This window comes from Bombina bombina, chromosome 2 (assembly GCF_027579735.1).
Source record: "Bombina bombina isolate aBomBom1 chromosome 2, aBomBom1.pri, whole genome shotgun sequence".
NCBI lineage: Eukaryota > Metazoa > Chordata > Amphibia > Anura > Bombinatoridae > Bombina > Bombina bombina.
Window position 1 is genome coordinate 688372906 of NC_069500.1, and position 27756 is coordinate 688400661.

Genomic DNA, 27756 nt, shown 5'->3' on the forward strand with positions numbered 1-27756 from the left:
TTATTTAAATATGTAGCAGTTACTTGTATCATTACAGTCTGAGGAAATGGCTTTGTTCACTGAGAAACGCCTCACTATATTAATGATATTTGTTTTTATCTAATAAATGGTTTTATTGCTACCGTTCCTGTTGGTAATTTTGTTACCATTTTTTTTATCTGCTCACAGCATGATCTGGTTCAAGGATCCTGAGCATTGGTTTGCTACAAGACACGGCCTGGCACTAGCGGAGGACAATCGTTTCTAATCACCTACGATGATAGTAGGTCCATCAGCCTGAGAGTTCACCTGTCCGGAGAGCTAGTTGTTGAGTCAGCTGAGCGGCTCAGAAGCCTCGGCCTTCCCCACCGCACGTGAGTGGTTTACCTGTGTTTTTGGGTTGGCTTGTTGCCTTTATGTTACTGCGCTTAGAGGAGCCTCTGTTTTGTTTTCCTCCTCAGGAATCCGATTCTCTATAAAAAGGTATATGATATATGGCCATGTGTTTGATTGTAAAGGGCTATAATATATATGTGTGCGTGTGTGTGTATCTAAATAATACTTCTATAATAATGTAATAATGTTTTTTACTTTGTATTTACTGTTAATATTTCACATTCCAATGTTCTTCACATATAGGAAAAAAAATTCTTATATTAAATAATTAAATATATTTGCACATAAACTCAACAGGAATACCCTAATTCTTCATGTGTGCTAACCTGACATGAGTTTTCATAAGGTATTTAAAAGTATTTATTAAATTTAAAATATTGAAAAAAATGAAATATTAACAATTAATGTAAATAATTATAATAGATGTATTAAATATTCAAAAAAATCCATAGAATATATATGTATATTTTACAGCATCTATAATAATTATTATCAATATTGTTATCAATATTTTAAATTGAATATTTACAAAATACCCTTAAGATAGCTAATTCTGCATGTGAGCTAACCCGACACTGCGTTACACTTAAAGCGGGAAGCACAAAGCGCGTTATGCATATTTTACATTTTAATGTTCTTATATAAAAAAATATTTTTATTATTAAATATATGTTTCTATATATATCTGTTAATGTTAATGTAAAATACATATGTATACCTATATGTCTATACGAATAGATTTACAGGTATAGATATATACAGATATATAAAGAAATATTTATTTAAAATAAAAATAACACTTACCTATGAAGAACATTGGAATGTGAAATATTAATAACTCCTGCTGGGTTAGCATGAGAGTGATAAGGGTTTTTCTTCTTCTGCGCTCTCAATTAAAGTCTAATGGGAGAAAAAGTTAGATCAGTTGTGATATCCGAAGTCCTTCAGTTAGCGCTAATCTAGTTTTGCTGTGTAAAAGCTTTACTTTCAACTTGTAATACGTACCCACCCGCGCACGTAAAATCTTTACTTCTGGCAGTGTTATCGAGCGAAAAGCGCTTAATAGTTCGCCACTTGTAATATGGACCTATATCCTCACCAGCGTTGCAACATAAGCCAAAGATAAGTGGTCTTTTTCTCTTTTACGCTCTATCTGAATCATGAAAGTTTAATTTTGACTTTACTGTCCCTTTAAGCAGATAACTAGGAATGTGTCACAAAACCGAGTACATATAACATGTCCAAGTCAAATTCAAACGGATTATTTTTTAGAAATGTCTTTTTTGAGTGATACCAGTTTTAACTTTACAAATTTTAAAGAAATCAAACAATGGTAATTTCATGGAGACCCCTAGAATCTGGCAGCTTTATTTTATTATTTTGACATTATATGTCAGATCTAAAATGTCCAGGCTCCTCGTTATTATATTATATGCTAGTGAATATATTTCCCTTTATTCTCTCACACTCATTTTGGCAGTGTCATTGTTTTTATTTTATTATTTTTCTAGTTTACTTTTTTTCTGTTCTGTGTTGTATAACATAAACCTTGATTGCATACTATTGAGCTATATATTTTTATTATGTTTGTTTATCCCCCTAATGACTGAGGTACCCCGTACGTTGCACGGTCATTAAAGAGTTTACTAGCGCAGCTTTGCTGACAGTGCTGAAGTTGGGCTAGTATTGCATGCCTCACTTCTGGAGGCATGTAGATATAGCGCGGCCTTGCCAACATGTAACCAAATCCAGATACAAGAAAATAAGTTGTTTTGATAAAGCCCTTAATGGCCATTAACAGGATTTTGTATCAAAGGCCGCTATATCTAGTAGGCTTTGCATTTTGTACTTTTGCGTCTCATCAAGTCTTCCCAAAAAAATAAATCTAAATTAGATAATTTATGGATATTTGGTCCAACAATAATTTTTTTTCTAATAAAAATAATAATTGGTGGTTTAGGAAAGTGTCTGTATATTCATAGCACTCTGATATTCAACACTTATCGCTGTTGACATTTTGATAAAAACATGATGAACTCATGACAAGGGAATCGCTCAGTTGACACATATTGTAAAAATCCAAACGATATTAAACCTTTCTTCTTTGTCATTCTGAGGCTGTATTGCTTACTGCCAATGTAAAAAGCTTTACTAACATACATATGAAGATGGATAAAGCTATTTTTTATGAAGATAATAAATATGATAGTGATCTCTTTCTACACATTGCTCAGCTGCAAGGGACAATTTCATTTGACTGTTTAGACAAGATGAAGGAGTGCAAACGGAAAATGTTATGCTTAGCTGTCCTAAGCAAGCACAATTTAGATAAAACCACTGGAAACAAATCTACTGGCTGACAAGTGCCAAATATGTGTTTGATAAAGTTATTTCATTTTTTTCCATTGTATGAAAGCTATCAAAATAAATTCTACAAAAGGTGTAAAATGTCAAAGCTTGTTTTTCCACAGATGCTTTTAATTCCTCTGCTGAACATAAAATGGATTTTAATAAATTTTACAGCAAATAAAATGTCTGCCTTATCTAGTTACCACTTGCTACAACTGTACATTGGCTGGGTCTACACTTTTATAAACATATACTTATTGACTGGGGTATTTCACAAACAGTATAATGTATGTAACCAGTTACACTTTGACTTTATTTAAGTTAAAAATAAAACGGCTAAATACCGTAGCATATTCTAGTTAGAATATTGCCTGTAAAAGTGGCAATAAACTGCAGCACACTAGGGGCCAATTTTCAAAGGATCATCAAATCTGCAAGAAATGCAGATTTCAGTCTTGTCAGTCTCGTAATTCATTTTTTGTAAATAAAATTTTATAAAAAGTGGGCTGACCCACGCTATCCAGGCATGGGACATTGTGCCTTCCATATGATATTTTATAAGGTCTTGCTGCCTTTCCAGCAATTCAACCACATCACCAGTGAATTTGGATCTCAGCAATGTGGAGGATGCATGTTTTCAAAGCATTATTACACAACATATACTGTGCATTTAGTACATAAATGGTTTCTGTTTAGTAAGAGTTTAAATAAATAGCTATATTTAACAAATTCCGGGCGGACATGATTCAGTGCAGCGAATCATGCCCACCCGGCATCACTAAATGCTGACAGTGAAAAATTAATTCTTGTGAAATGCTTGCGCAATGCCACCCCCTGCACATTTGTGGCCAATCAGCCGCTAGCAGAGGGTGTCAATCATCCCAATCGTATCGGATCAGGATGATTGCAGTCCGCCACCTCAGAGGTGGCGGATGAGTTAAGAAGCAGCGGTCTTATAATCTCTGCTTCTTAACTTAAGTTTCCAGCGAGCCGAAAACTTCGAGGGTAGATTGCAGCATCCGTTGCTTGGTAAATCTACCCCATATTCTAAGTGTCAATGTTAATGCAGTAGATTTATTACCAGAACATGTGAAAGGTTCACCTAAGCTGGCGGATATTATTTATTAGAACATATGAAATTCCCAGCGATTTTTCCCATTATAATAAAGGTTACTCCCATGGAATATTTATTAAAAGGACATGAAACCCCAACATTTTCTTTTATGTTTCAGATAAAGCATGCACTTTTAAACAACTTTCGAATTTCCTTTTATTATTAAATTTTCTTTGTCCTCTTGGTATGTTTTACTGACAAGAAGAGATGTAAGAATGCACGTGTCTGGAGGACTATATAACAGCAGTTTTGGATGAATGTTATTCATTTGCAAGATCACTAGATAGCAGCACTATTTCCTTCCATGCAGTGCTCTAGATACCTACCTGGGTATCTCTTCAACAAAGAATACCATAGTGAACAAGCCAATTTAATAATAAAATTAAGCTAGAAACTTTTTTTTAAAAAATTTACTCTCTCTCAATCACAAAATACCTTTTTAGGGGTTTCATATACCTTTAAACTCCCATGGAACACCCTTATATTTGCTTTGTATGCGATCACCATTGTTAATAAACAACAAAAAATAAATACGCTTAATAAGAAACTTATATGAGTTTGGGGGTTGTGGGTATATTGAGCATGTGTATATAGATTGTTATATGTACTGTAAAATACAATATTTTGGCCTAGATTATAAATTGATCGATCTATATTGCAGGAATGCACTGAGATTAGTGCTTAATTACAAGATAATGGAAAAACTGAAATAACCAGAGAATGTTTACTGAGGCCGCGCTAAACTTTGCTCATATTACCAGTTGAAAGTTATGTGTTGTGCTAGAAAAGTTAGTGCAACTTGAGACCAGAAGTAAAGTGGGCTACAAAAAAAGTGCAAAAAAACACATGTAAAACATTAAAGTATTGCACTCATAATACGAGACTGTAACACAAAGCTCCCCTCTGTTTAACCTACAGAGACAAGTGACCCCTTTTTTCAAAGGGAAGAATGTTCTCTTAGGGGTCACATGTTCTCAATCCTCTCCAACTTCAATGGCCTCCAGTGCTCCACAGCCTCTGTAGCATCATCAGCACCTATGTTATTCAATGCAGCTGATTTAATAAAGATTATATAGATGAGTGAGCTCTAGTGAATCAACTGCATACTAATACACAAGAGCAGGTAAGGCTAGACAGGCTGCTGAAACTGGAGATGCTGGAGAGACTTCTTAGTGAAGCTAGTTGATCATCTTCATAAAGCAACACTTTTTTATTGTTTAGATGTGGAGGCCCATGAAGCTTGAGAGGCTTGGAGAACCTTTTAGTGATCCCTAGCATTCTAAGGGAACATGTTACCCATAAGAGAAGATTATCTTTCAAAGAAGGGGTCACTTGTCTCTCTAGGATAAATAAAGGGGAGCATTGTGTTACAGTTGTGTATTATAAGGGTAATACTTTCTATTAATATGTTTGACATGTGTTTTGTATGCTTTTCTTGTAGTCCTAATACTTTACTTTAGCTCTCCAGTCACTGTAACTTTTTAGAAGCTGTTATGCGCTGGCTCACACATAATTTCATACTGAGTGCGGCCATCTTGGAATGCACATATTCCTGTACCCTGTGACAGAAGCACTGTACTTTCAGAGATGTGATGTAACAAGCTTTTTGACATCTGTACCCTTGCACTTTGGATTAGATTGTTCAATAGAGAGTGGTAGCTTTTTTGCTTCTTTTTTTTTTACAGAGTTTGAAAGTAAAATAACAAATTTAAAATAAGGAATAATATAGAGCAATGCAGGTGCTGCAAAAATGTACTGCTCCTGTTATGTATTGTGCACACTGAAGTTATCAATACAACTAGTTAAGAAGTCAACAATGTTAGTGCATCTGTGAATTTGCACCACTTCTATCACTGGGTGTGAGAAAATTAAAGCTCCAAGATGGCAGCACCCAATATGAGGATGCAGAGCTTCACTAATCAACTATTGTAAGGGGTTATAAAGGCTTTAAATAGAGCTGTAGGCACAGGAGGAAAATAATATTACGGTAAATATTAACTGTTCTACAGTAGCCCCATTAAAACCAGCCATTGTCATGCTTCTATGCATTTATCGGAGAACAGTTAAGGGCATGTTATTTAGTGCTTTGCTCGTATGCAAACACCTCTGGAAGTAAACACAGCAGTACCCTAATGGGGTGAGTGCAGCCAGCAAATACAAAAATCCCTAGGGAAGAGTTCTAATAGGAATGAAACAGCTGTCTAGTAGTGATTTTTGTGTGTGCTGCACTCAACCCATTAGGAGACCGCTGTGTGCTAACACAGTATTTGAAGCAAAAAGCCTGAGATGTTGCATATCAAATTTGTATATATTACCCAGAATCCTCTTGTATATTGGCAATAATGTATATGTAGTTTTACTGGGCAAAGGCAAGTGGGGATACTTGCCTAGATGTGCTAATTGCCTGTGCATCAATTTCTGTTGATTTACTTTTTCAATATGGAGGATTTTAATCTAATGCTTTTATCTCCACCATAATTTTAATGAATTTTGATTTTGCCCTGGAATGAGCTTTACCTAGCAGCAATCAAAAACTTTCAACTACAAATGAGTTCTAATAAGAACGAAACAGCTTTCTAGTAGTGATTTTTGTATTTGCTGCACTCACCCTATTAGGGGACCGCTGTGTGTTAACACAGTATTTGAAGCAAAAATCCTGAGATGTTGCATATCTAATTTGCATATCTTACCCAGAATCCTCTTGTGCATTGGCAACAATGTATATGGAGCTTTACTGGGTAAAGGCAAGCAGGGATACTAACCTAGATATGCTAAATGCAATCATTTATATATATATATATATATATATATATATATATATATATATATATATACATGCACGTTTTTGAACTCTTACACTTTATGCTAGGTCTCCACTCACACAAACCAGATGTGCACTAATTTTGCTTGCACTGGAGTTAATGCATTAACTTTCAACTTGTAATATGCACGTAAGTTAGCATGGGTGAGATATTGCTTTTTGTGACCCTCGCTAACAATAGGAAATCACTTGTAATCTAGCATTTGCATTTTTTTTAAAAGACACATGAACTAAATTAACTTGTGCTTACGTTCTTAGTGAAATGCATTGCAAGCTAACACATTGCATTTAAAGGGTTAAAGAAATTAAATTTAAAATTATATTCAGAAGAAGCCATTGGTACACCTTATGCTGCCTGTCTTTGGATATTTGAAATATATACATAATCCTGTATTTGAATATTTGTGTTATATACATAATATTGTATTTATCAGCATTTAAACACTAGCCTGCAAAATGTCTGCATATAAAATACACATTTTTAAAAGTATCTTTGTTTTACAGTCCAGGAATACTCAATTTGAGATGCCTTCTGTTAAAATCAGGGGCAGATACAAATGAGTTAGTAAATTATTATTATTATTATCAAGTATTTGTAGAGCGCCAACAGATTCCGCAGCGCTATGAACATAGGTGGTATACAAAATAACATTTACAGGGGTCTAGTGGTTACAGGGCCCTGCCGAGAGTTGCACTGATGTAGTCGGTTCTTATGAATGTGAACTACAAACAGCTGAGCTCATAGGCTTACATGCTATGGGGTTTAAAGTGAAGGTCAATATTGATGAATTAGTGCCCGTTTTTTTAATAATCCTATTAAAAGCAAGGGCACTTTAATTCATCAAAATTGACGTTTCACTTCTTTTTTTCATAAACTTATCTTTTAATCGGGGGAGCCGCTCCAGCGATTCCCCCGGCCATTGGAAGCTTCTGCAGACATCAGAAATGACGAACCCGATATCTCATTTTAGTGGGCACACTTTTCGGCCACTATCTTACTCTAGCCTCAATTTACTCTCCCAATCATAATCAAGAATCTTTTTTTTAAACAAACTTCTGATGTCCTCTTGGAACATTCTAGGCGTATTACATATCTAGCAGGGGATTTCAACATTGTTGCTGACCCTACAGTTGACACCTCCCGGGGGGTCTCCTGTACCCCCATATCCACGATCAAGCAAGTAAATGACACACTCAAAAAATTAACCTTACACGACATTTGGCGAACTCTACACCCAACTTCCAGGGACTGCTCCTTTTACTCTATCCCTCACAACAGTTACTCCAGGATTGACTACATCTACACAGACTCTTGTGGACTCTCACTCACCCACCACTCTACCATTGATCATATCACTTGGTCAGACCATGCTCCCGTCTCCTGCTCAATACTTTGGCCTGATATACCAATAACACAAAAAACATGGAGAATGGATGACTCTATACTAGACAACCCCATAATCTTTTCCGACATACATAAAATCATGAAAGAATATTTTGAAATTAACAGTCATCCTCCCTCCTCACATGTCATTGTCTGGGAGGCACATAAAAGCGTTATTAGAGGAGCTATGATTAAACACAAGGCTTTCCTTAACAAGCAATATAGAACCAAGTACTCCGATTTACAAACAAAGATCAGTGCCCTGGAGGCCAAACACAAAACAGACCCCTCATGTCTCACTACTAGCAATCTCTTAAAAGAGACAAGAATTGCTTTCCAAAAACATTTAACAGAATCACATCAAAAGTCCGCACTCCATTTGAAACAACACTATTACGAAGGCGGCAATAAACCGGGCCGTATTTTAGCCAGAACCCTCAAAAAAAGACAGCTTAGTTCTTATATACACTCCATAAAATCTCCAGATGGCCACACTTTGCACAGCAGCGATCAAATAGCCTTGGAGTTCCATAGATATTATCATTCTTTATACAACATACATGGTCAAACTTTGGAACCCGTACAAACAATAGAGGCACCCCAGCATGAATCTTTTGTAGATTCATACCTTAATAAATTAGACCTCCCCTCTCTGTCTGTGGAGGACGCTGAGTTCATGGACTCCCCGATTACCACTGAAGAACGTTTCGCTGCCATTAAAAATTGTCCAAGTGGAAAGAGCCCTGGCCCTGATGGCTTTTCGTCAGTTTATTACAAACGTTTCAAAGAGACCCTAGCGGGCCCACTCCTTGACCTATGCAATGGTCTTCGAGAAAACCCCTCTTTGTCCCGGGTCCTCTTAGAGGCCCACATAATGGTTCTCCCCAAACCGGGAAAGACACCAGACAGCCCTGGCCACTTTCGACCAATTTCACTTATCAATTCGGACATGAAGCTCTTCGCAAAGATTCTAGCAACCAGGCTAAACAAATATTTACCAGACCTAATAGGTAACGATCAAGTAGGTTTTGTCCCTGGACGAGAAGCTAGGGACAACACTATTAGAGTATCACAACTAATCAATCATGCTAGGGTTTCAGGCCTCCCGTTAGTGCTTTTCTCCACAGACGCAGAGAAGGCCTTTGACAGGGTCAGTTGGGTCTTCCTGCGTAGGGTGCTAGAATGAATGGGATTTGGTAAGTCCTTTGTACACTCTGTTTTCGCCCTTTACTCCAACCCCAATGCCAAAATAAGAATCAATGGCACCTTATCAGAATCTTTTGATATCAGAAATGGGACCAGACAAGGCTGCCCTTTGTCCCCCCTGTTGTTTGCTCTATCTATAGAGGTCCTAGCCCACACAGTGCGAACTTCCCAACATATTAGAGGTATTAAGGTAGGAGACACCGAGCATAAACAAGCGCTCTATGCTGATGACGTCTTATACACATTAACAAATGCTTCTGAATCCCTCCCAGCACTTTTAGACATCCTTAAGGAATACAGGAAAGCCTCCAACTTCTCTCTGAACTTACACAAATCTGAACTCTTGAATGTTAACACATGTCCCAAAATAATACAAAATCTACAGCTTAAACTCCAGATCCCCCTTGCCGCGACTAAGTTGAAGTACTTGGGCGTCTTTTTAACCTCTGACCCCGCAGACCAATTTAAATATAACTGCATCCCTCTTAAGAACGACATAGTATCAGACCTCTCCTCCTGGAAAAGTAGATATATATCATGGCTTGGCAGAATAGGGGTTATTAAGATGAATATCTTACCCCGAATTCTGTATCTTCTCCAGACCTTACCTACACTCTCCCTAAAGGTTACATTGCTCAATTACAGAGACTCATTGAACAATACATATGGGCTGACACCAAGCCTAGGATTCCTAGGCGCACTATGTATCTACCAAGAGATACAGGTGGGCTTGGCCTTCCGGATATCTCTCTCTACAAAAGGGCAATAGGCCTACAGAGGATAGTAGAGTGGGCGCAAAACGGAAAACATAAAGCCTGGATTGAAATAGACAGGCAAATCCTCAAAATACATAACGTTAGCACATTGGCTTGGTTGCCGCCTTCTCGTTGCCCCAGCATAATTAAGAACTACCATCTATTGGTTGAGACACTTAACATTTGGGACTCTACCATTGCAACATCCTCTCATATTTCTTCAAGGCATTCCCCTCTCACACCTATACTCGAAAACTCTGAGATCCCTTACCACAAAATGGGCTACTGGGGTCTCACACCATATAAACTGAAAGAGGGTTCGGTCTTTGGAGTAGTCGAAAACGGGAAAATAATCCCACAGAACACACTTAGAGACGTTTGCCCCAAAATTTTCTCTTCATGGCTACACTATAACCAACTGATACACTTCATAACTGGCCACAGACACAAACAAGACCTAGGCAGGACACTTACCTCCTTTGAGAAACTTTGTGTGGGAGAGTCTCTCCCACGACACTTGATATCCCTTCTATATAAACTAGCTGCCTCCCGAAGCACAGATGCACCCCCGACTTATGTCACACAGTGGACTGAGGACTTAGGGATAGATTATGATGAGCAATCATGGATAAAAGCTTTCAACCTGATTAAAAAGTCATCAGTCTCCTCGACCATCCAGGAGCTCCACATTAAGCTTATGGGTAGGTGGTACTTGACTCCAGTGAGACTCCATAAAATATTTCCTATGGTTAGCCACATGTGCTGGAGGGGTTGCGGAGATGGCGGTTCCCTACTGCACATATGGTGGTCCTGCCCGATCATAATGCCCTTTTGGTCAGAGGTCTTTGACAGGATAACTGAAATTCTTAACATCCCTATTCCAAAGATGCCTGAATCTATACTATTTTTAACGCTCCCTAAGACACAAAGCAAAACACATCTTGCCTTACTGTTAGTTATGCTCACTAGTGCTAAGAAATTGATCCCAAAAAAATGGAAAAAGCAATGCCCTCCCACATTAGGAGAATGGTACTCACAAGTAGAGGAGGTCCTAACACTGGAAAGATACTTCTACCTTAAAAACCACAAGCTAGAGGAGTATGAGCTTATGAAAGCAATTTGGCAGGGCACAATATAAGTAGTTTTGAGAGTAGTGTGGCTTCAGGTACATATACATTAGATAGTCATTGAACGGGTTTTTTTTTTTTTCTTCTCTCCCCCCTTCTTACCCTTGGCCTTCTTGTGCCTAGTCTCCTCTATCCGTCATTCCCCCTAATCTCAACTTTCACTACTCTATCTTATGATCAACCTAAAATTGTTCAAAAAGTTTATATTTGCTTCCTCCCACTCCCAATGTGTGTTACGGAGTGCGAGGTTTGTATCAAGATGAAGTGTATGACTTTTATGTACAAAGATGCAAAGTGTCTCATCTCTTTATTGCATTTGTTCATTTTGTTGTAACCTTTACACTTCAATAAAGCTCGTTTGAAAAAAAAAAAAGAAAGAAATAATGAACCCGGCTTCCTCCAATCACGGCTTCCCCCCGGGGGAATCTTGGCCTGATGCAACGCCGTAATTGGAGGAAGCCGGGTTCGTCATTTCTGATGTCTGCAGACAAGGTCTGAGATCTAGGTGGGAGCAGTGCAGTTGAGGGCTTTGTGTGTCAGAGTGAGAATTTTGTATTTAATCCTGGAGGCAAGAGGAAGCCAGTGAAGGGATTGGCAGAGAGGTGCAGCAGATGAAGAGCGATGTGTAAGGAAGATCAGCCTTTCAGAGGCATTCATTGGACTAGAGAGGATGGAGTTGCAGTAGTCGAAGCGGGAAAGGATCAGAGAGTGGATTCAAATCTTAGTTGTGTCATGTGTAAGGAAATGTCTAATTTTAGAGATGTTTTTAAGGTGGAAGCGGCAGGATTTAGCCAAGGACTGAATGTGAGGAGTGAAAGAGAGATCTAAGTCAAGTGTGACCCCAAGACATCTGGCATGCGGGGTTGGGGTAATGAGGGAGTTATCAACAGTTACAGAGAAATGGGGGGGGGGGTGGAGATTTTGGAAGAGTTTTAGGATATTAAAATGATCAATTACAGGTAAAGGGGGTGACATAATAATGGAGACATTTTATATTTATAACTAATTATTTATTATTATTTGTTATTTATAAAATATTTTACTAGGAAGGATACATTGAGATTTCTTTTGTTTTCAAGTATGTCCTGGGTCCACAAAACATTGCTTTGATACAATAGGGTACAATAAAATAAAAAACAATATTTAACATAGAACAGGTATAAAATATATAATCAACCTTGACAGGTGCATTCTGTTTTGAGATATGTAGAGAGGGATCTTTTAAAGGATATTAGGCATGGGGAAGGTTTGAAAGTGTGCGGGAGGTTGTTCCATAATTGTGGTGCTCTGTAGGAAAAGGAGGATCAAGTTGCTTTCTTTATGTATTGAGGCAAGCTAAATAATGTGCTGGTTCTGGATCGGAGGTTATAGGAGGTGGGAATAGCCGGGGAGAGCATTCTGCTCAGGTAGGGTGGGAGCTTCCCAGAAAAGCTCTTAAACACAAGGCTGGAAAGGTGGAGGGTGCGTCTGGATTCCAGCAACAGCCAGGTTAGTTCTTTTAGCATGTCACAATGGTGGGTCCTGTAACTACATTGTAGCACAAAGCGGCAGAACGAGTTATACAATGTATTACGTTTATTAAGGTGAGTTTGCGGTGCAGGTGCATATACTACATCCCCATAATCAATGATTGGCATCAGCATTTGCTGTACAATCTTTTCCTTTAGTCTAGGGCTGAGGCAGGATTTGTTTCTGTACAGGGCACCTAGTTTTGGATAAAGTTTAGATGTAAGTTTTTTATGTGGAGGCCAAAAGATAGATTGGGGTCTAACAACATACTCAAGTATTTGAAAGATTGGACTGCAGTCAGTGTGCAATTTGATTTTGTTTTGATGCATAGATGGGAATTTTGTAGTTTGTGTAATTTAGGTCCCGTTCCAAAGATCATTGTGACAGTTTTGTCAGTATTTAGGAAGAGTTTGTTTTTTGAGATCCACTTTTCTACCTTTGTGAACTGGTCTTGGAGCAATGCTTCAAGCTGTGGTTGATCAGATTTGCTTGCATAGATTACTGTGTTGTATGCGTACATGTGTACAGTTGAGGATTTGCAGACATTAGGCAGGTCATTTATTAATAATATGAATAGTAGGGGGCCGAGAATGGAACCTTGGAGAACACCACACGTGACTGGGAGAGGGAGGGAGTCGCTGTCAGAAATGGAGACATATGGTGATCGAAACCAGTTTAGCAGACGATCACCAACACTTGAGTTTTTTAGTTTGAGCAGTAGTAGTAGTAGAATGTCGTGGTCTAAATCAAGGAAAATAGCTCCAGTTAATTCTCCTACTTAAACATTTTGTGTCAGAGTACAAGTGGCACTCTTTTAATTTTACTTGTGCTCTGACTGCACTTAAAGTAAAAAAACAGCCCTGCAAGATGAGTGTGCATATTACAAGTTGAAAGTTAAGCAAGCGAAAGACTCAGGCGCACTAACTTCAGGACTTCTGATATTGCAACTGCGCTAACTCCTTCTCCCCATGGTATATATATCTATATGAATACATACAGATATAAAGATATATAGAGATATATATTGTTTATACATATATATATATATATATATATATATTCTAAATATATTTAAAACTTTTTTTCTAAGTGAAGAACATAGGAATTTCAAGTATTTCTATTAACATATTGAAACATTAAAAATGATTAACAAATGATATTGCATATTTCAAGGTATTTGAAAGGAAAGGGCTCAAAAGTGTTTATATATGTGAATGTATGTGTATATATGTGTTTATATGTGTATATAATATAATTTAATATTATATAATATAATTAAAATATAATTAAACAGTTTTGGTATATACAGTATTTTACATCAAAGATCTTCACTGGTAATAGTGAATAAATGCAAGCACATGCAATAGCTGTAATCTGTATACAATGGCCTCTATTTATCAAGCTGTCAACCACAAATACGCTGGAATTCCGCAGCGTATTTGTGTCGAGCCTGATTCGCCTTAGTTATCAAACCCTACAGACCGGCAAAAGTAGAATTTAGTGACGTAACATACGATCCGCCGGACTCAGTCCGACACAGATCGATGCTTACGTCACTACAGATGTTCCGAACGCAAGTTCGGCACAATCTGACTACTTTTGCTAGTTATCAAATAACTAGCAGGTACGCTCTGCACTTTTCCGGCCCAGCATACCTGGTTTTCAATCCGCCGCCCTGGAGGCCGCGGATACCATAGGAATCAATGGGAGTCGGAAAGCAGCAAGAGCTCATGTTCGCTGCTGCCCGATATCCCATTGATTCCTATGGTAATGTCTACACCTAACACCCTAACATGTACCCCGAGTCTAAACACCCCTAATCTGCCCCCCCTACACCGCCGCTACCTACATTATACTTATTAACCCTAAACCGCCGCTCCCGGACCACGCCCCAACTCAATAAAGTTTTTAAACCCTAAACCGCCGCTCCCGGAGCCCACCGCCACCTACATTATATTTATTAACCCCTAATCTGCCCCCCTACACCACCACCACTATATTAAATGTATTAACCCTTAAACCTAAGTCTAACCCTAACGCTAACACCCACTAACTTAAATATAATTTAACTAAATCGAAATAAATTATTCCTATTTAAAACTAAATACTTACCTATAAAATAAACCCTAAGATAGCTACAATATAACTAATAGTTATATTGCAGCTAGCTTAGGTTTTATTTTTATTTCACAGGTAAGTTTGTATTTCTTTTAACTAGGTAGAATAGTTATTAAATAGTTATTAACTATTTAATAACTTCCTAGTTAAAATAAATACAAAAGTACCTGTAAAATAAAACCTAACCTAAGTTACAATTACTAAGTTACAATTACACTACAATTAAATTAATTCCCTACATTAATTACAATTAACTAAAATTAAATAAAATTATCTAAAGTACATAAACAAACAAACACTAAATTACAGAAAATAATAAAATAATTACAAGTTTTTTAAAACTAATTACACCTAATCTAATCCCCCTAATAAAATAAAAAAGCCCCCCAATATAATAAAAAGCCCTACCCTATACTAAATTACGAATAGCCCTTAAAAGGGCCTTTTAAGGGGCATTGCCCCAAAGTAATCAGCTCTTTTACCTGTAAAAAAAAATAGCCCCAAAAAACATTAAAACCCACCACCCACACACCCAACCCTACTCTAAAACCCACCCAATCCCCCCTTAATAAAACCTAACACTAACCCCATGAAGATCACCCTACCTTGAGAAGTCTTCACCCAACCAGGCCGAAGTCCTCCACAAAGCCGGGCGAAGTGGTCCTCCAGACGGGCAGAAGTCTTCATCCAAGCCAGCCAGAAGAGGTCCTCCAGACAGGCAGAAGTCTTCATCCAGGCGGCATCTTCTATCTTCATCCATCCGGCCCGGAGCGAGTCCATCTTCAAGACATCCGACGCGGAGCATCCTCTTCCAACGACATCCGACGACTGAATGATGGTTCCTTTAAATGATGTCATCCAAGATGGCGTCCCTTGAATTCTGATTGGCTGATAGAATTCTATCAGCCAATCGGAATTAAGGTAGGAAAAATCCTATTGGCTGATGCAATCAGCCAATATGATTGAAGTTCAATCCTATTGGCTAATCCAATCAGCCAATAGGATTGAGCTTGCATTCTATTGGCTGATTGGAACAGCCAATAGAATGCGAGCTCAATCCTATTGGCTAATCCAATCAGCCAATAGGATTTTTCCTACCTTAATTCTGATTGGCTGATAGAATTCTATCAGCCAATCGGAATTCAAGGGACGACATCTTGGATGACGTCATTTAAAGGAACCGTCATTCAGTCGTCGGATGTCGTTGGAAGAGGATGCTCCGCGTCGGATGTCTTGAAGATGGAGCCACTCCGCGCCGTCTGGATGAAGACTTCTGCCTGTCTGGAGGACCTCTTCTGCCCGGCTTGGATGAAGACTTCTGTCCATCTGGAGGACCACTTCGCCCAGCTTCGTGAAGGACTTCTTCCCGGTTGGGTGAAGACTTCTCAAGGTAGGGTGATCTTCAAGGGGTTATTGTTAGGTTTTATTAAGGGGGGATTGGGTGGGTTTTAGAGTAGGGTTGGGTGTGTGGGTGGTGGGTTTTAATGTTGGTGGGGGGGTATTGTACTTTTTATTACAGGTAAAAGAGCTGATTACTTTGGGGCAATGCCCCGCAAAAGGGTAGGGGTTTTTTATTATTTGGGGGGGCTTTTTTATTTTATTAGGGGGATTAGATTAGGTGTAATTAGTTTAAAAAAACTTGTAATTATTTTATTATTTTCTGTAATTTAGTGTTTGTTTTTCTTTGTACTTTAGATAATTTTATTTAATTTTAGTTAATTGTAGTTAATGTAGGTAATTAATTTAATTATAGTGTAGTGATAGGTGTAATTGTAACTTAGGTTAGGTTTTATTTTACAGGTACTTTTGTATTTATTTTAACTAGGAAGTTATTAAATAGTTAATAACTATTTAATAACTATTCAACCTAGTTAAAATAAATACAAAGTTGCCTGTAAAATAAAAATAAATCCTAAAATAGCTACAATGTAACTATTAGTTATATTGTAGCTATCTTAGGGTTTATTTTATAGGTAAGTATTTAGTTTGAAATAGGAATAATTTATTTTTATTTAGTTAAATTATATTTAAGTTAGTGGGTGTTAGGGTTAGTGTTAGACTTAGGTTTAGGGGTTAATACATTTAATATAGCGGTGGCGGTATGGGGGGGGGCAGATTAGGGGTTAATAAATATAATCTAGGTGGTGGCGGGGTCCGGGAGCGGCGGTTTAGGGGTTAAACAATTTATTTAGTTGCGGCGGGGCCAGGGAGTGGCGGTTTAGGGGTTAAACACTTTATTTAGTTGCGACGGGGTCCGGGAGCAGCAGGATAGGTGTTAATAACTTTATGTAGGTGGTGGCGGTATAGGGGGAGGAAGATTAGGGGTTAATATGAATAATGTAGGTGGTGGTGGGCTCTGTGAGCGGCAGTTTAGGGGTTAATACATTTATTAGAGTTGTGGCGGGGTCCGGGAGTGGCAGTTTAGGGGTTAAACAATTTATTTAGTTGTGGCGGGGTCCGGGAGTGGTGGTTTAGGGGTTAATATATTTATTAGAGTTGCTGCGGGGTCCGGGAGCATCGGTTTAGGGGTTAAACAATTTATTTTGTTGCGGTGGGGTCCGGGAGCGGTGGTTTAGGGGTTAATATATTTATTAGAGTTGCGGCGGGCTCTGGGAGCGGCGGTATAGGGGGTAAACAGTATAGTATAGTGTAGGTGCTTAGTGACAGGGTACCAAGAAAGCTGAAAAAAAGCCAAAGAGCAGCGAGATCGATGACTGTTAGTTAACAACAGTCCGCTGCTCATTGCACCGTACTTGGTGCGCAGCTTTTTGACAGCTTTTTTGGTAACTTTGGAGAACGTATTCAGGTCTGCGGCAGTGATGTTAGACGAAATTAGGCGAGCGTATTGGTGCCGTCGAATGCAGGTAAGTTGACAGGTTGATAAATAGAGGCCAATGTGTTCACTACTGTGAGTCACACCTCTTGCAGAATATTGACTTTGATATCAGCACCTTTGAAATGTTGATTTAAAATGCAATGATCAATCATTATTTTAGCATCAATTATTTAGCATCAATTAACCCTAACTCTAAATATAACCCTAATCTCCTAATCTTAACCATTAATGGGATATAAAACCCAAATTTTTTCGTCCATGATTCAGATAGAACATTTTAAACAACTTTCTAATTTACTTCTATTATCAAATTTTCTTAATTCTATTGGTATCTTTGGTTGAAAAGCAGGAACTTAAGATCGGGAGCGTGCAGTTGTCTGGAGCACTATTTGGCAGTGGTTTAGCAAGAATGTTATTCATTTGCAGAGTGACAGTACTATTTCCTGCCATGTGGTGTTCTAGACACCTACCTAGGTATATATTTTTTTACAAAAAATACCATGGCAAGAAAGCAAATTTGCTAAAAGAAGTAAATTGGAAACGTTTCAAAAATGTTTGCTCTGTCTGAATCACAAAAGATACAAATTTGGGTTTCATATCCCTTAAAGTCAAAATTAAGCTTTCATGATTCAGATAAATCACTGGTTTTTAAACCTTCCCTCAGGCCTCCCCAACAGGGAAGATTTTCAGGATTACCTTGGATGAGAGCGGGTAAAATAAACATGTTTATTAATCAGCTGATTATTTTACTTGTGCTCCAGTTCATGTTTCATCAAAATCTGGCCTGTTAGGGAAACCTGAGGAGAGGTTTATAAACCAGTGAGATAGAGCATATCATTTGAAACAACTTTTCAGTTCACTTCTATTATCTGATTTGCTTTGTTCTTTTGGTATCCTTTGCAGAAAAGCATACCTAGGTAGATTCAGGGGCAGCAAAGCACTAGTGGGAGCTGGATGATGATGATTGGTTGCTGCACATATATGCCTCCTGTCATTTGCTCACCCAATGTGCTCAGCTAGCTCACAGTAATGCATTGCTTCTCCTTTAAAGGAGGATATCAATAGAATGAAGTGAATTTGAAGTAAACTGGTAATTTATTTAAAATTATAGGCTCTATCTGAATCATGTAAGAAAAAAATGGGTTTCATGTCTCTTTAATCCTTATCCTAAAACCCAACCCCAAACATAACTGTAAGCCCAAATCTGAAATCTAACTCTATACCCTGGTGCTAAACTTAAATACTTATTCCAAAACTGTAACTCTACACCCTTATATGTCTTTTTAATATGAGTGAAATGAGGTGTCCCCATTTCCATGTCACACAGAATTTATCTAGAAAATGTTCATCAATGCAATATATATATATATATATATATATATATATATATATATATATATATATATATATATATATATATATATATATATATATATATATACAGTATATACTGTATATTACATTTACATTACGTAGAAACCTATAGGAGATATTTGCTCATATTTACAATTTATGCAAAAAAAACCTAAGGATCACATGTACTGCACAAAATCAATTTCAAATGAATTATTTTGTTTTGATTTTTTTTTTTTTTTTACATGGAACCAGTAAATAACAGTCATGCTATAACATGACTGCATAGATTATGTACTTAGACACATCACACACAGTGTGATGAAATTGAAGCTTAGTTTCTCAGCATTTTACTTATCTATCACTAATGATGAGTTAGTATAAATAAATAAATAGAAGCTGAATACAATTACAAATATCCAAACAGGGCTGGCTCAAGATTTACCTGCCTGGGTAAGAGAATGCAATGATGCCCCCCCCCCCCCTGTGGTATAATTACTGATTAGCATATCAAACTAATAAAAAGGCTGCTGACCTTGCTAAGCCTGCCTCCCTACCTGCATGCAACCAATACTTATGTACAATTGCGCAATAGGTGAGAAGGTAGTTAGGTAGGAGATGCACTTGCCCCACCTTGAATGTTGCCCCTGATCGGTTCTGTGTCTTTGTGCATGATGAGGTTATGCTGCTTGGAGCCTGCAAATTCCCCCACAGAGACAGAGGACAGGAGTGGTCTGGGTCTGACAGAGACTGACAGTCACTGAAGTGTTGCCCTTTGTCAAGTGCTGCCTGGGTCCATTGGATCCACTTGGTCCTATGGTTGACTCATCCCCGTATCCAAACCCAGCAGTAGCCATATCATCTCTCTAGTAGCTATTAGATCTTTCTGTGGTCAATGAACACATGAGTCTCCTTTCTGCTTACCAGGTTATATACATACCTGATAGGGTTGTTATTCCTCGTCCATGCAACCTCTGATTCGGGATTGGAATCAACTGCACACATGAAGGTGGCCACCTCTTCCACTAAAGCATCCAGTGTCTCAAGGGGAGTGGTGATAAAGGGAGCTAGTAAAAGAAAAAACTTATTGTTAGATTTTATTTATGTAAACATTTATTGTTGTTGACTACATCACAATCTCAAGCCTTTGAGAAAGATTCAAGAGACGTCACATAAGATAACTATATACTGTTTTAACAATTAAACTCTTTTGGGAATAGAGAAAAAAAATAAAAAAATTTTTTAAATGAATTGTACCCATGGACAGCGCTACAAAAAATGTTGGTGCTTCATAAATAAAGTATAAAGTATAATAAAACTGTACAGCCTCTACTCAGACTGCACACTCAATCAATTATCTGTAATTCCAAACACTGAAATCTTACTATTATTGATATCATTCTATAACGCTGAGCGGTGGCAGATATATAGAGGCCTATGTATCATAGGTCGTGCGAACCTGATACGACAGTGCGGATCAGGTCCGCAAGACCTCACTGAATGCGGAGAGCAATACGCTCTCCGTATTTAGCATTGCACCAGCAGCTCACAAGAGCTGCTGGTGCAACGCCACCCCCTGCAGACTCACGGCCAATGGGCCACCAGCAGGGAGGTGTCAATTAACCCGATCATACTCAATCAGGTTGAATTGTGGCGATTCCTGTCCGCCTGCTCAGAGCAGACAGACAGGGTTATGAAGCAGCAGTCTTTAGACCGCTGCTTCATAACTGGTATTTCTGGCGAGTCTGAAGACTCGCCAGAAACACGGACCCACAAGCTCCATACGGAGCTTGATAAATGGGCCTCATACTGTGCACTTCCATATAAACAGAATACATATACAACAGTACACCTGGTTTGCAACTGCCTGAGAACATCATTGGCTGCATGATGAACTGTAATAAATAAATAAACTTCCTTGGACTACTGTAAAGTCCTAAATACACTAAAACAGACATCCCAACCTGCAAAAACTCATTTCAGGGAGTTGGCTTCACCCGCTACTGCACTTAGCCCCCCCCCCCCCGTTATATATTGGACACCTTGAAACCCTAAATAAGATAGACTTATCATTAAAATAGCTTCCCACTAAAGTCACATTAAAAAAAGTAGCTTTATTGCACAACCACATGCAACAAACCTATTTTCCAGTGATCGTACGCATGTTGAATGCTTAAATATTTTAGAATACAACGTTTAATTACGTGCAGTAAATAAGGTAGTATTTGTGTTTTATTTTATTAAAATCACTGGGGGCTATTTGGTTACTTGATAAAGGCTTTTTACAGGCCGATACGCGTGGATGTTACCAATCAGCTCAGACTGAAGGACACTGCTAATACAGCTGAACAGCACCCAGTACCACTGCATCTGAACCTGCCGAATGCTAATTAAACACACAGAGGTATTCAGAGGATTGGCGATAGGGGCTGAGGAAACTTTCAAAATAATCCTATAAGTGCGCGCACTACTGAAGGACAAAGTTTGAATTAATTGGTCAACTAAACCAATGTGACTAAAACACACACAACGAGGATATACCTTAACAGTAAGAGACACCGTAGGAAGCATGGTAATTTCTATGGACTCCTAAAATATTTAAGGTACCAAGACAAGATTCGAATTGCTTTTATAACCTAAAATATATTGACTAAAAAATAAGATTCTGAAGACTCCATCTTACTAAGATTGTTCCTATACTCAAGTTTGTTAACACACGAAAATTGATAAATTGACTATACAATCTTAGATCCGTTGCAACAAATTGGAAAAGAAACAAACAGCTTATACATAAAGGTCAACAAAGCAACATATGTTTCAAATTTATATCTGATACAATAGACCAAAGTGTACCTACAATAACATTGTACACATTAGTTAACATTATAGCGTAAATCTTGATTTCTATGAAAGGTTTTTTAAATATTTTAATGATTTATATAATCTTTTAAAATTGACTACTTTTAAAATTGACTAGTTTTATATTTAGCTTTCTTGACCCAAGGGTACAGCAAAGTTCTGGAAAAATTGTTTATAATTGAAAATTGATATTATGCTTGTCTAATTAAATTGTTGTTTTATTAAATTGTTATTTTGCTAAATATAACATCTTATTATTTAATACCACTGATTATTTTAACAAACACTGAGAACACATTAATAACACATTGGTTTAGTAAACACTAAGGTATAAAAACCTCACTAAAGTATAAAAATCTCACTTAGATTGTCATAATTGATACAACAACACTAAAAGAAGAATCAGATAACTAATCACAATAAGAAAGTTCCATATTAAATTTATATAACAAGATTTAAGGTTGAGACATTTACAAAAAGCACATTTATTAAACCACTATACAACGAATGTATCACAAAAAACAATTATTTAATTTTGCACATTAGGCTATCGGAAATATTAAAAATAATGTTTTTTTTTATATATGGACACTAAAATACTGTTATCAAAATAATTATTCACAAAGGTATATAGGAAAACCAGATTGCCATAGGCGCCCCCCTTCAACTATCCTTTTCCTTTGGTTACTGGTGCATGCTTTGAGGGTTCTATAACGTCCCAGCAACTAAAGGCATCCTTAAAGAAACACTTTTCCGGATTTGGGTCACATTGGATCATGGTACTTGGAGTTTCAGGGAGATTGCATTCCATTTGCTGGCATCAGGGAGCCGCTATTACAATCAGGGAGACTCCCTAAACTTCAGGGAGAGTTGGGATGTCTGCTAAAAAAATCATGAGAATTTCAACCATGGCTTATTGCAGCTATTAAATTTAAATTGGCAGTTATAAAATGGACAAGTACACTATAGAAATGCTTGACAGTCAAAACCCTTATAGTTTAAACAGCACATGGTATGTTTTACTTTTTATTATGTTTTTTATATTTTGCTCCTGAATAGAAAACCCCAGTGAAAATCCCATTGAAAAGCATTTGACTGTTTCTGTTAGTTTTTGTGTGTTCAACAGCATCCATGATACCTTCCATCGTTCTCCAACAAGCCTATTAAACCTGATAATATTTATCTTTCATGAAGCTTATCATGCTGGAACATTGCTGTTTGTCATTTAGCCGCCAAGTTTATTTTGCCACCTGAGTAATATTACTCATTAAGGAAATATGTCAGCTGACCTGGGACACTGTCACTCATATTGGCAGACAGTCTGGCTGGGACATGTTATGTTGCTTTGCTGTAAAATTGTCTGCCCAGTGAAAAAACCCCCAGAATCTTTACTTTGAGAATTATAGCTCCTTCTGCCTCTGCATCAATGGGCATACGAAAAGGGAACTGGTAAAGAGGTTTATGGATATATGAGATGTCAATTTAACACTGCATGTCTAACGTGCTTCATTTTTTTATAAAATTGTTTTAAATATTGGCGTAATCACATACACCATTGTAAGATACGTGTATTGTATTAATAGAAAAACTAAAGAAAAAAATCATAGTAACAAACATGGTAACAAATAAAACTAAAAGAAAAAAAAGGATATACTCCATTTTAAGCCACAGTTGAGTATATTGACATTTGTTTCTATAAATAAGTGGCAGTGCTTATAGTTTAACATTCAAATATTGCAAATACCATTATTATACAGAAGTCTATGAGAATCAACATTCTAATGTTTATGTTTGAATATTTTACTGTGCAGTTTATTCTCTGAGGCCCATTTATCAATCTCCGAATGGAACTTGAGGGTCAATGTTTCTGGCGAGACTTCAGACTCACCAGAAACAGCAGTTATGAAACAGCGGTCTAAAGACTGCTGCTCCATAACCCTGTCCACCTGCTCTGAGCAGGCGGTCAGATATCGCCACAATTCAACCCGACCGAGTACGATCGGGTTGATTGACACCTCCCTGCTGGCGGCCGATTAGCTGTGAGTCTGCAGGGGGCAGCCTTGCACCAGCAGCTCTTGTGAGCTGCTGATGCAATACTGAATACGGAGAGCGTATTGCTCTCCACATTCAGTGAGGTCTTGCGGACCTGATCCGCACTGTCGGATCAGGTCCGCAAAATCTTTGATAAATAGGCCTCATTATATCTTCTTGCTCAGTGGCTGATTTAGTGGGTGCTATCTACACAATTTCAATAGTGTAGCACACTCAAACCTTATAGTTGTGATCTACAACAAATTAGCAAGGTAGTGATCATTGTTATGCACAGAACAAGGAGAGAGAAGGGGAATTATAAAAAAAAAAGTAGCTATAATTAGTAGATGATGATATCCCCCATCTGTACCCCGTGCAACCTTGATTTTTAGCTTTGTAGTCAGCATTTCGCACCCCACAATTGTGTGGCCTAGAATCACCACCAGCCTAGTCATCACACTTAGAGCGATGCTGCTGTTTCTCATTATATGTTCTGAGGGATCATGCTAGCAATACTTGGGCAGCAGAGCACTTGACTGAACACTCAGGGCTATATTACAAAAGGAGCAGTATTTTGTATTTTCGCTAGAATTTTCATTTTTGCGCTAGTCGAGTTGTGCTGGTATTACAAGTTGAAAGTAAACAGTTCTTTCTCCAGCAGAAACCAGACTTGCGCAAAAAGTGGAAAATCGCATCTGCATTTATGCATTCCCCCATAGAAGTCAATGGAGAAAAAAGTAGAAAAAAGCTTAAAGGGACACTAAACCCAAAATTTGTCTTTAATGATTCAGTTAGAGAATACAATTTTAAACAACATTCCAATTTACTTCTATTATCTAATTTGCTTCATTCTTTAGATATCCTTTTCTGAAGAAATAGCATAGCACATGGGTGAGCCAATCATACGAGGCATCTATGTGTAGCCACCAATCAGCAGCTACTAAGCCTATCTAGATATGCTTTTCAGCAAAGGATATCAAGAAAAATGAAGCAAAATAGATAATAGAAGAATGTTAGAAAGTTGTTTAAAATTGCATTGTCTTTCTAAATCATGAAAGAAAAAAATTGGGTTTCATGTCCCTTTAACACCCCACTCTCTCGCACAAACACCATAAAATATTCGCAATAGCGCTAACCCAACACAAAATTATGAATATTTATTTTTCCAATGTTATTTACGTAACGGAATATGTTCTATTTTTTCAGAAATATTTCTACATACAGTATATCTGATGTTTTTTCAAACAAATATATATTTATATATATATATATACAGGGAGTGCAGAATTATTAGGCAAGTTGTATTTTTGAGGATTAATTTTATTATTGAACAACAACCACGTTCTCAATGAACCCAAAAAACTAATTAATATCAAAGCTGAATAGTTTTGGAAGTAGTTTTTAGTTTGTTTTTAGTTATAGCTATTTTAGGGGGATATCTGTGTGTGCAGGTGACTATTACTGTGCATAATTATTAGGCAACTTAACAAAAAACAAATATATACCCATTTTAATTATTTATTTTTACCAGTGAAACCAATATAACATCTCAACATTCACAAATATACATTTCTGACATTCAAAAACAAAACAAAAACAAATCAGTGACCAATATAGCCACCTTTCTTTGCAAGGACACTCAAAAGCCTGCCATCCATGGATTCTGTCAGTGTTTTGATCTGTTCACCATCAACATTGCGTGCAGCAGCAACCACAGCCTCCCAGGCACTGTTCAGAGAGGTGTACTGTTTTCTCTCCTTGTAAATCTCACATTTGATGATGGACCACAGGTTCTCAATGGGGTTCAGATCAGGTGAACAAGGAGGCCATGTCATTAGATTTTCTTCTTTTATACCCTTTCTTGCCAGCCACGCTGTGGAGTACTTGGACGCGTGTGATGGAGCATTGTCCTGCATGAAAATCATGTTTTTCTTGAAGGATGCAGACTTCTTCCTGTACCACTGCTTGAAGAAGGTGTCTTCCAGAAACTGGCAGTAGGACTGGGAGTTGAGCTTGACTCCATCCTCAACCCAAAAAGGCCCCACAAGCTCATCTTTGATGATACCAGCCCAAACCAGTACTCCACCTCCACCTTGCTGGCGTCTGAGTCGGACTGGAGCTCTCTGCCCTTTACCAATCCAGCCACGGGCCCATCCATCTGGCCCATAAAGACTCACTCTCATTTCATCAGTCCATAAAACCTTAGAAAAATCAGTCTTGAGATATTTCTTGGCCCAGTCTTGACTTTTCAGCTTGTGTGTCTTGTTCAGTGGTGGTCGTCTTTCAGCCTTTCTTACCTTGGCCATGTCTCTGAGTATTGCACACCTTGTGCTTTTGGGCACTCCAGTGATGTTGCAGCTCTTAAATATGGCCAAACTGGTGGCAAGTGGCATCTTGGCAGCTGCACGCTTGACTTTTCTAAGTTCATGGGCAGTTATTTTGCGCCTTGGTTTTTCCACACGCTTCTTGCGACCCTGTTGAAACGCTTGATTGTTCGATGATCACGCTTCAGAAGCTTTGCAATTTTAAGAGTGCTGCATACCTCTGCAAGATATCTCACTATTTTTGACTTTTCTGAGCCTGTCAAGTCCTTCTTTTGACCCATTTTGCCAAAGGAAAGGAAGTTGCCTAATAATTATGCACACCTGATATAGGGTGTTGATGTCATTAGACCACACCCCTTCTCATTACAGAGATGCACATCACCTAATATGCTTAATTGGTAGTAGGCTTTCGAGCTTATACAGCTTGGAGTAAGACAACATGCATAAAGAGGATGATGTGGTCAAAATACTCATTTGCCTAATAATTCTGCACTCCCTGTATATATATATATATATATATATATATATATATATATAATTATATATAGGTATAGATATATACAGATATGTATAGGAATAATTAAAACATTTTGCTATGTGCAGATCACTGGAATGCGAAAAATTTACAGTAAATACATAGTCAAAAAGTTTATTAATGTGTAGCTCAATGTTAAATTCCTTTGCTGGCTTTTTTTCTTCTAACACCTGAGACCTCATATCTCTGAGCCCTTATAACTTTTGTGTTAAAATTTGTTTTAAATACTTTTTATAAGACAGTGTTATTATGAGTGTAACTGTACTTTGCAATGTATTTTTGATGTGTTTTGTGACACTTTTTTTGGGGGGGGGCCCGCGACCTAATTTTCTGCTGCTCACGGTGCCTCCATGAAAAATAATATTTATAGTATGCTTATTACATCATTTTTGAACATTCCTTTCCATAATTTTCTCTTTTACTAAAATCACATACTTTATATTAGATAACTAAATATTTCATAAGTATTTATTTTATATTATATGCAACAGGCATATGTCTATCACAATATAAACAGTGGGTAGCTATGCCGTGATCTACTATTTATAATGCAGAGGAAATGTTATACTATGCACATGCGTTGGCTAAACTGTGAGCACGCTTGGAACAGGGCTGCTAAAGAAACAAAAAGCACAGACTCTGTGGGAGAGCAACCAGGTGGAGCCTGTGTCACCTTCTTAAAAGCATTATAGTTTCATCAAGCCAGAGTAAGTTAATTAGGAATTACAGAACACAGTCTTGGAATGTATAGTTATAGCAAACACCACTGCTTTGTTTAGCAATGTAGGTAGTGTGCGGCCCACTAATAAAAAATGTATACATATTGGGTCATGGCTCATTTAGAATATGTCAATGAACAAATTGATATAAATATATTTTGTAATTTTACAATAATTTTGTACTAATGTAAATAAATAGCTAGTTGAAACTGTCATCCCTTGAAAGTTATTTTTATGCTGAAAATAAATAAATATAGTTTTCATAGGTAAACCAAAAAAACAAGGATGCAATGGGGCATATTTATCATGTTCCGTATGGAGCTTGACGCCCCTTGTCTAAA

At 37.6% G+C, this 27756-nt stretch overlaps 1 protein-coding gene across 1 annotated transcript in view; it reads right to left on the reverse strand.

Annotated features, from left to right (window-relative positions):
• MUSK (muscle associated receptor tyrosine kinase) overlaps nucleotides 1–20836 on the reverse strand; it is a 329242-nt gene extending 308406 nt beyond the window's left edge. The window contains exons 1-2 of the mRNA XM_053700005.1: nucleotides 20758–20836; nucleotides 19888–20014 (exon numbers count right to left, since the gene is read on the reverse strand). Of these exons, the coding sequence (XP_053555980.1) occupies nucleotides 19888–20014; nucleotides 20758–20836 (206 nt within the window). The remainder of the gene's footprint in view (nucleotides 1–19887; nucleotides 20015–20757) is intronic.
• Between the last annotated feature and the right edge of the window lie 6920 nt (nucleotides 20837–27756).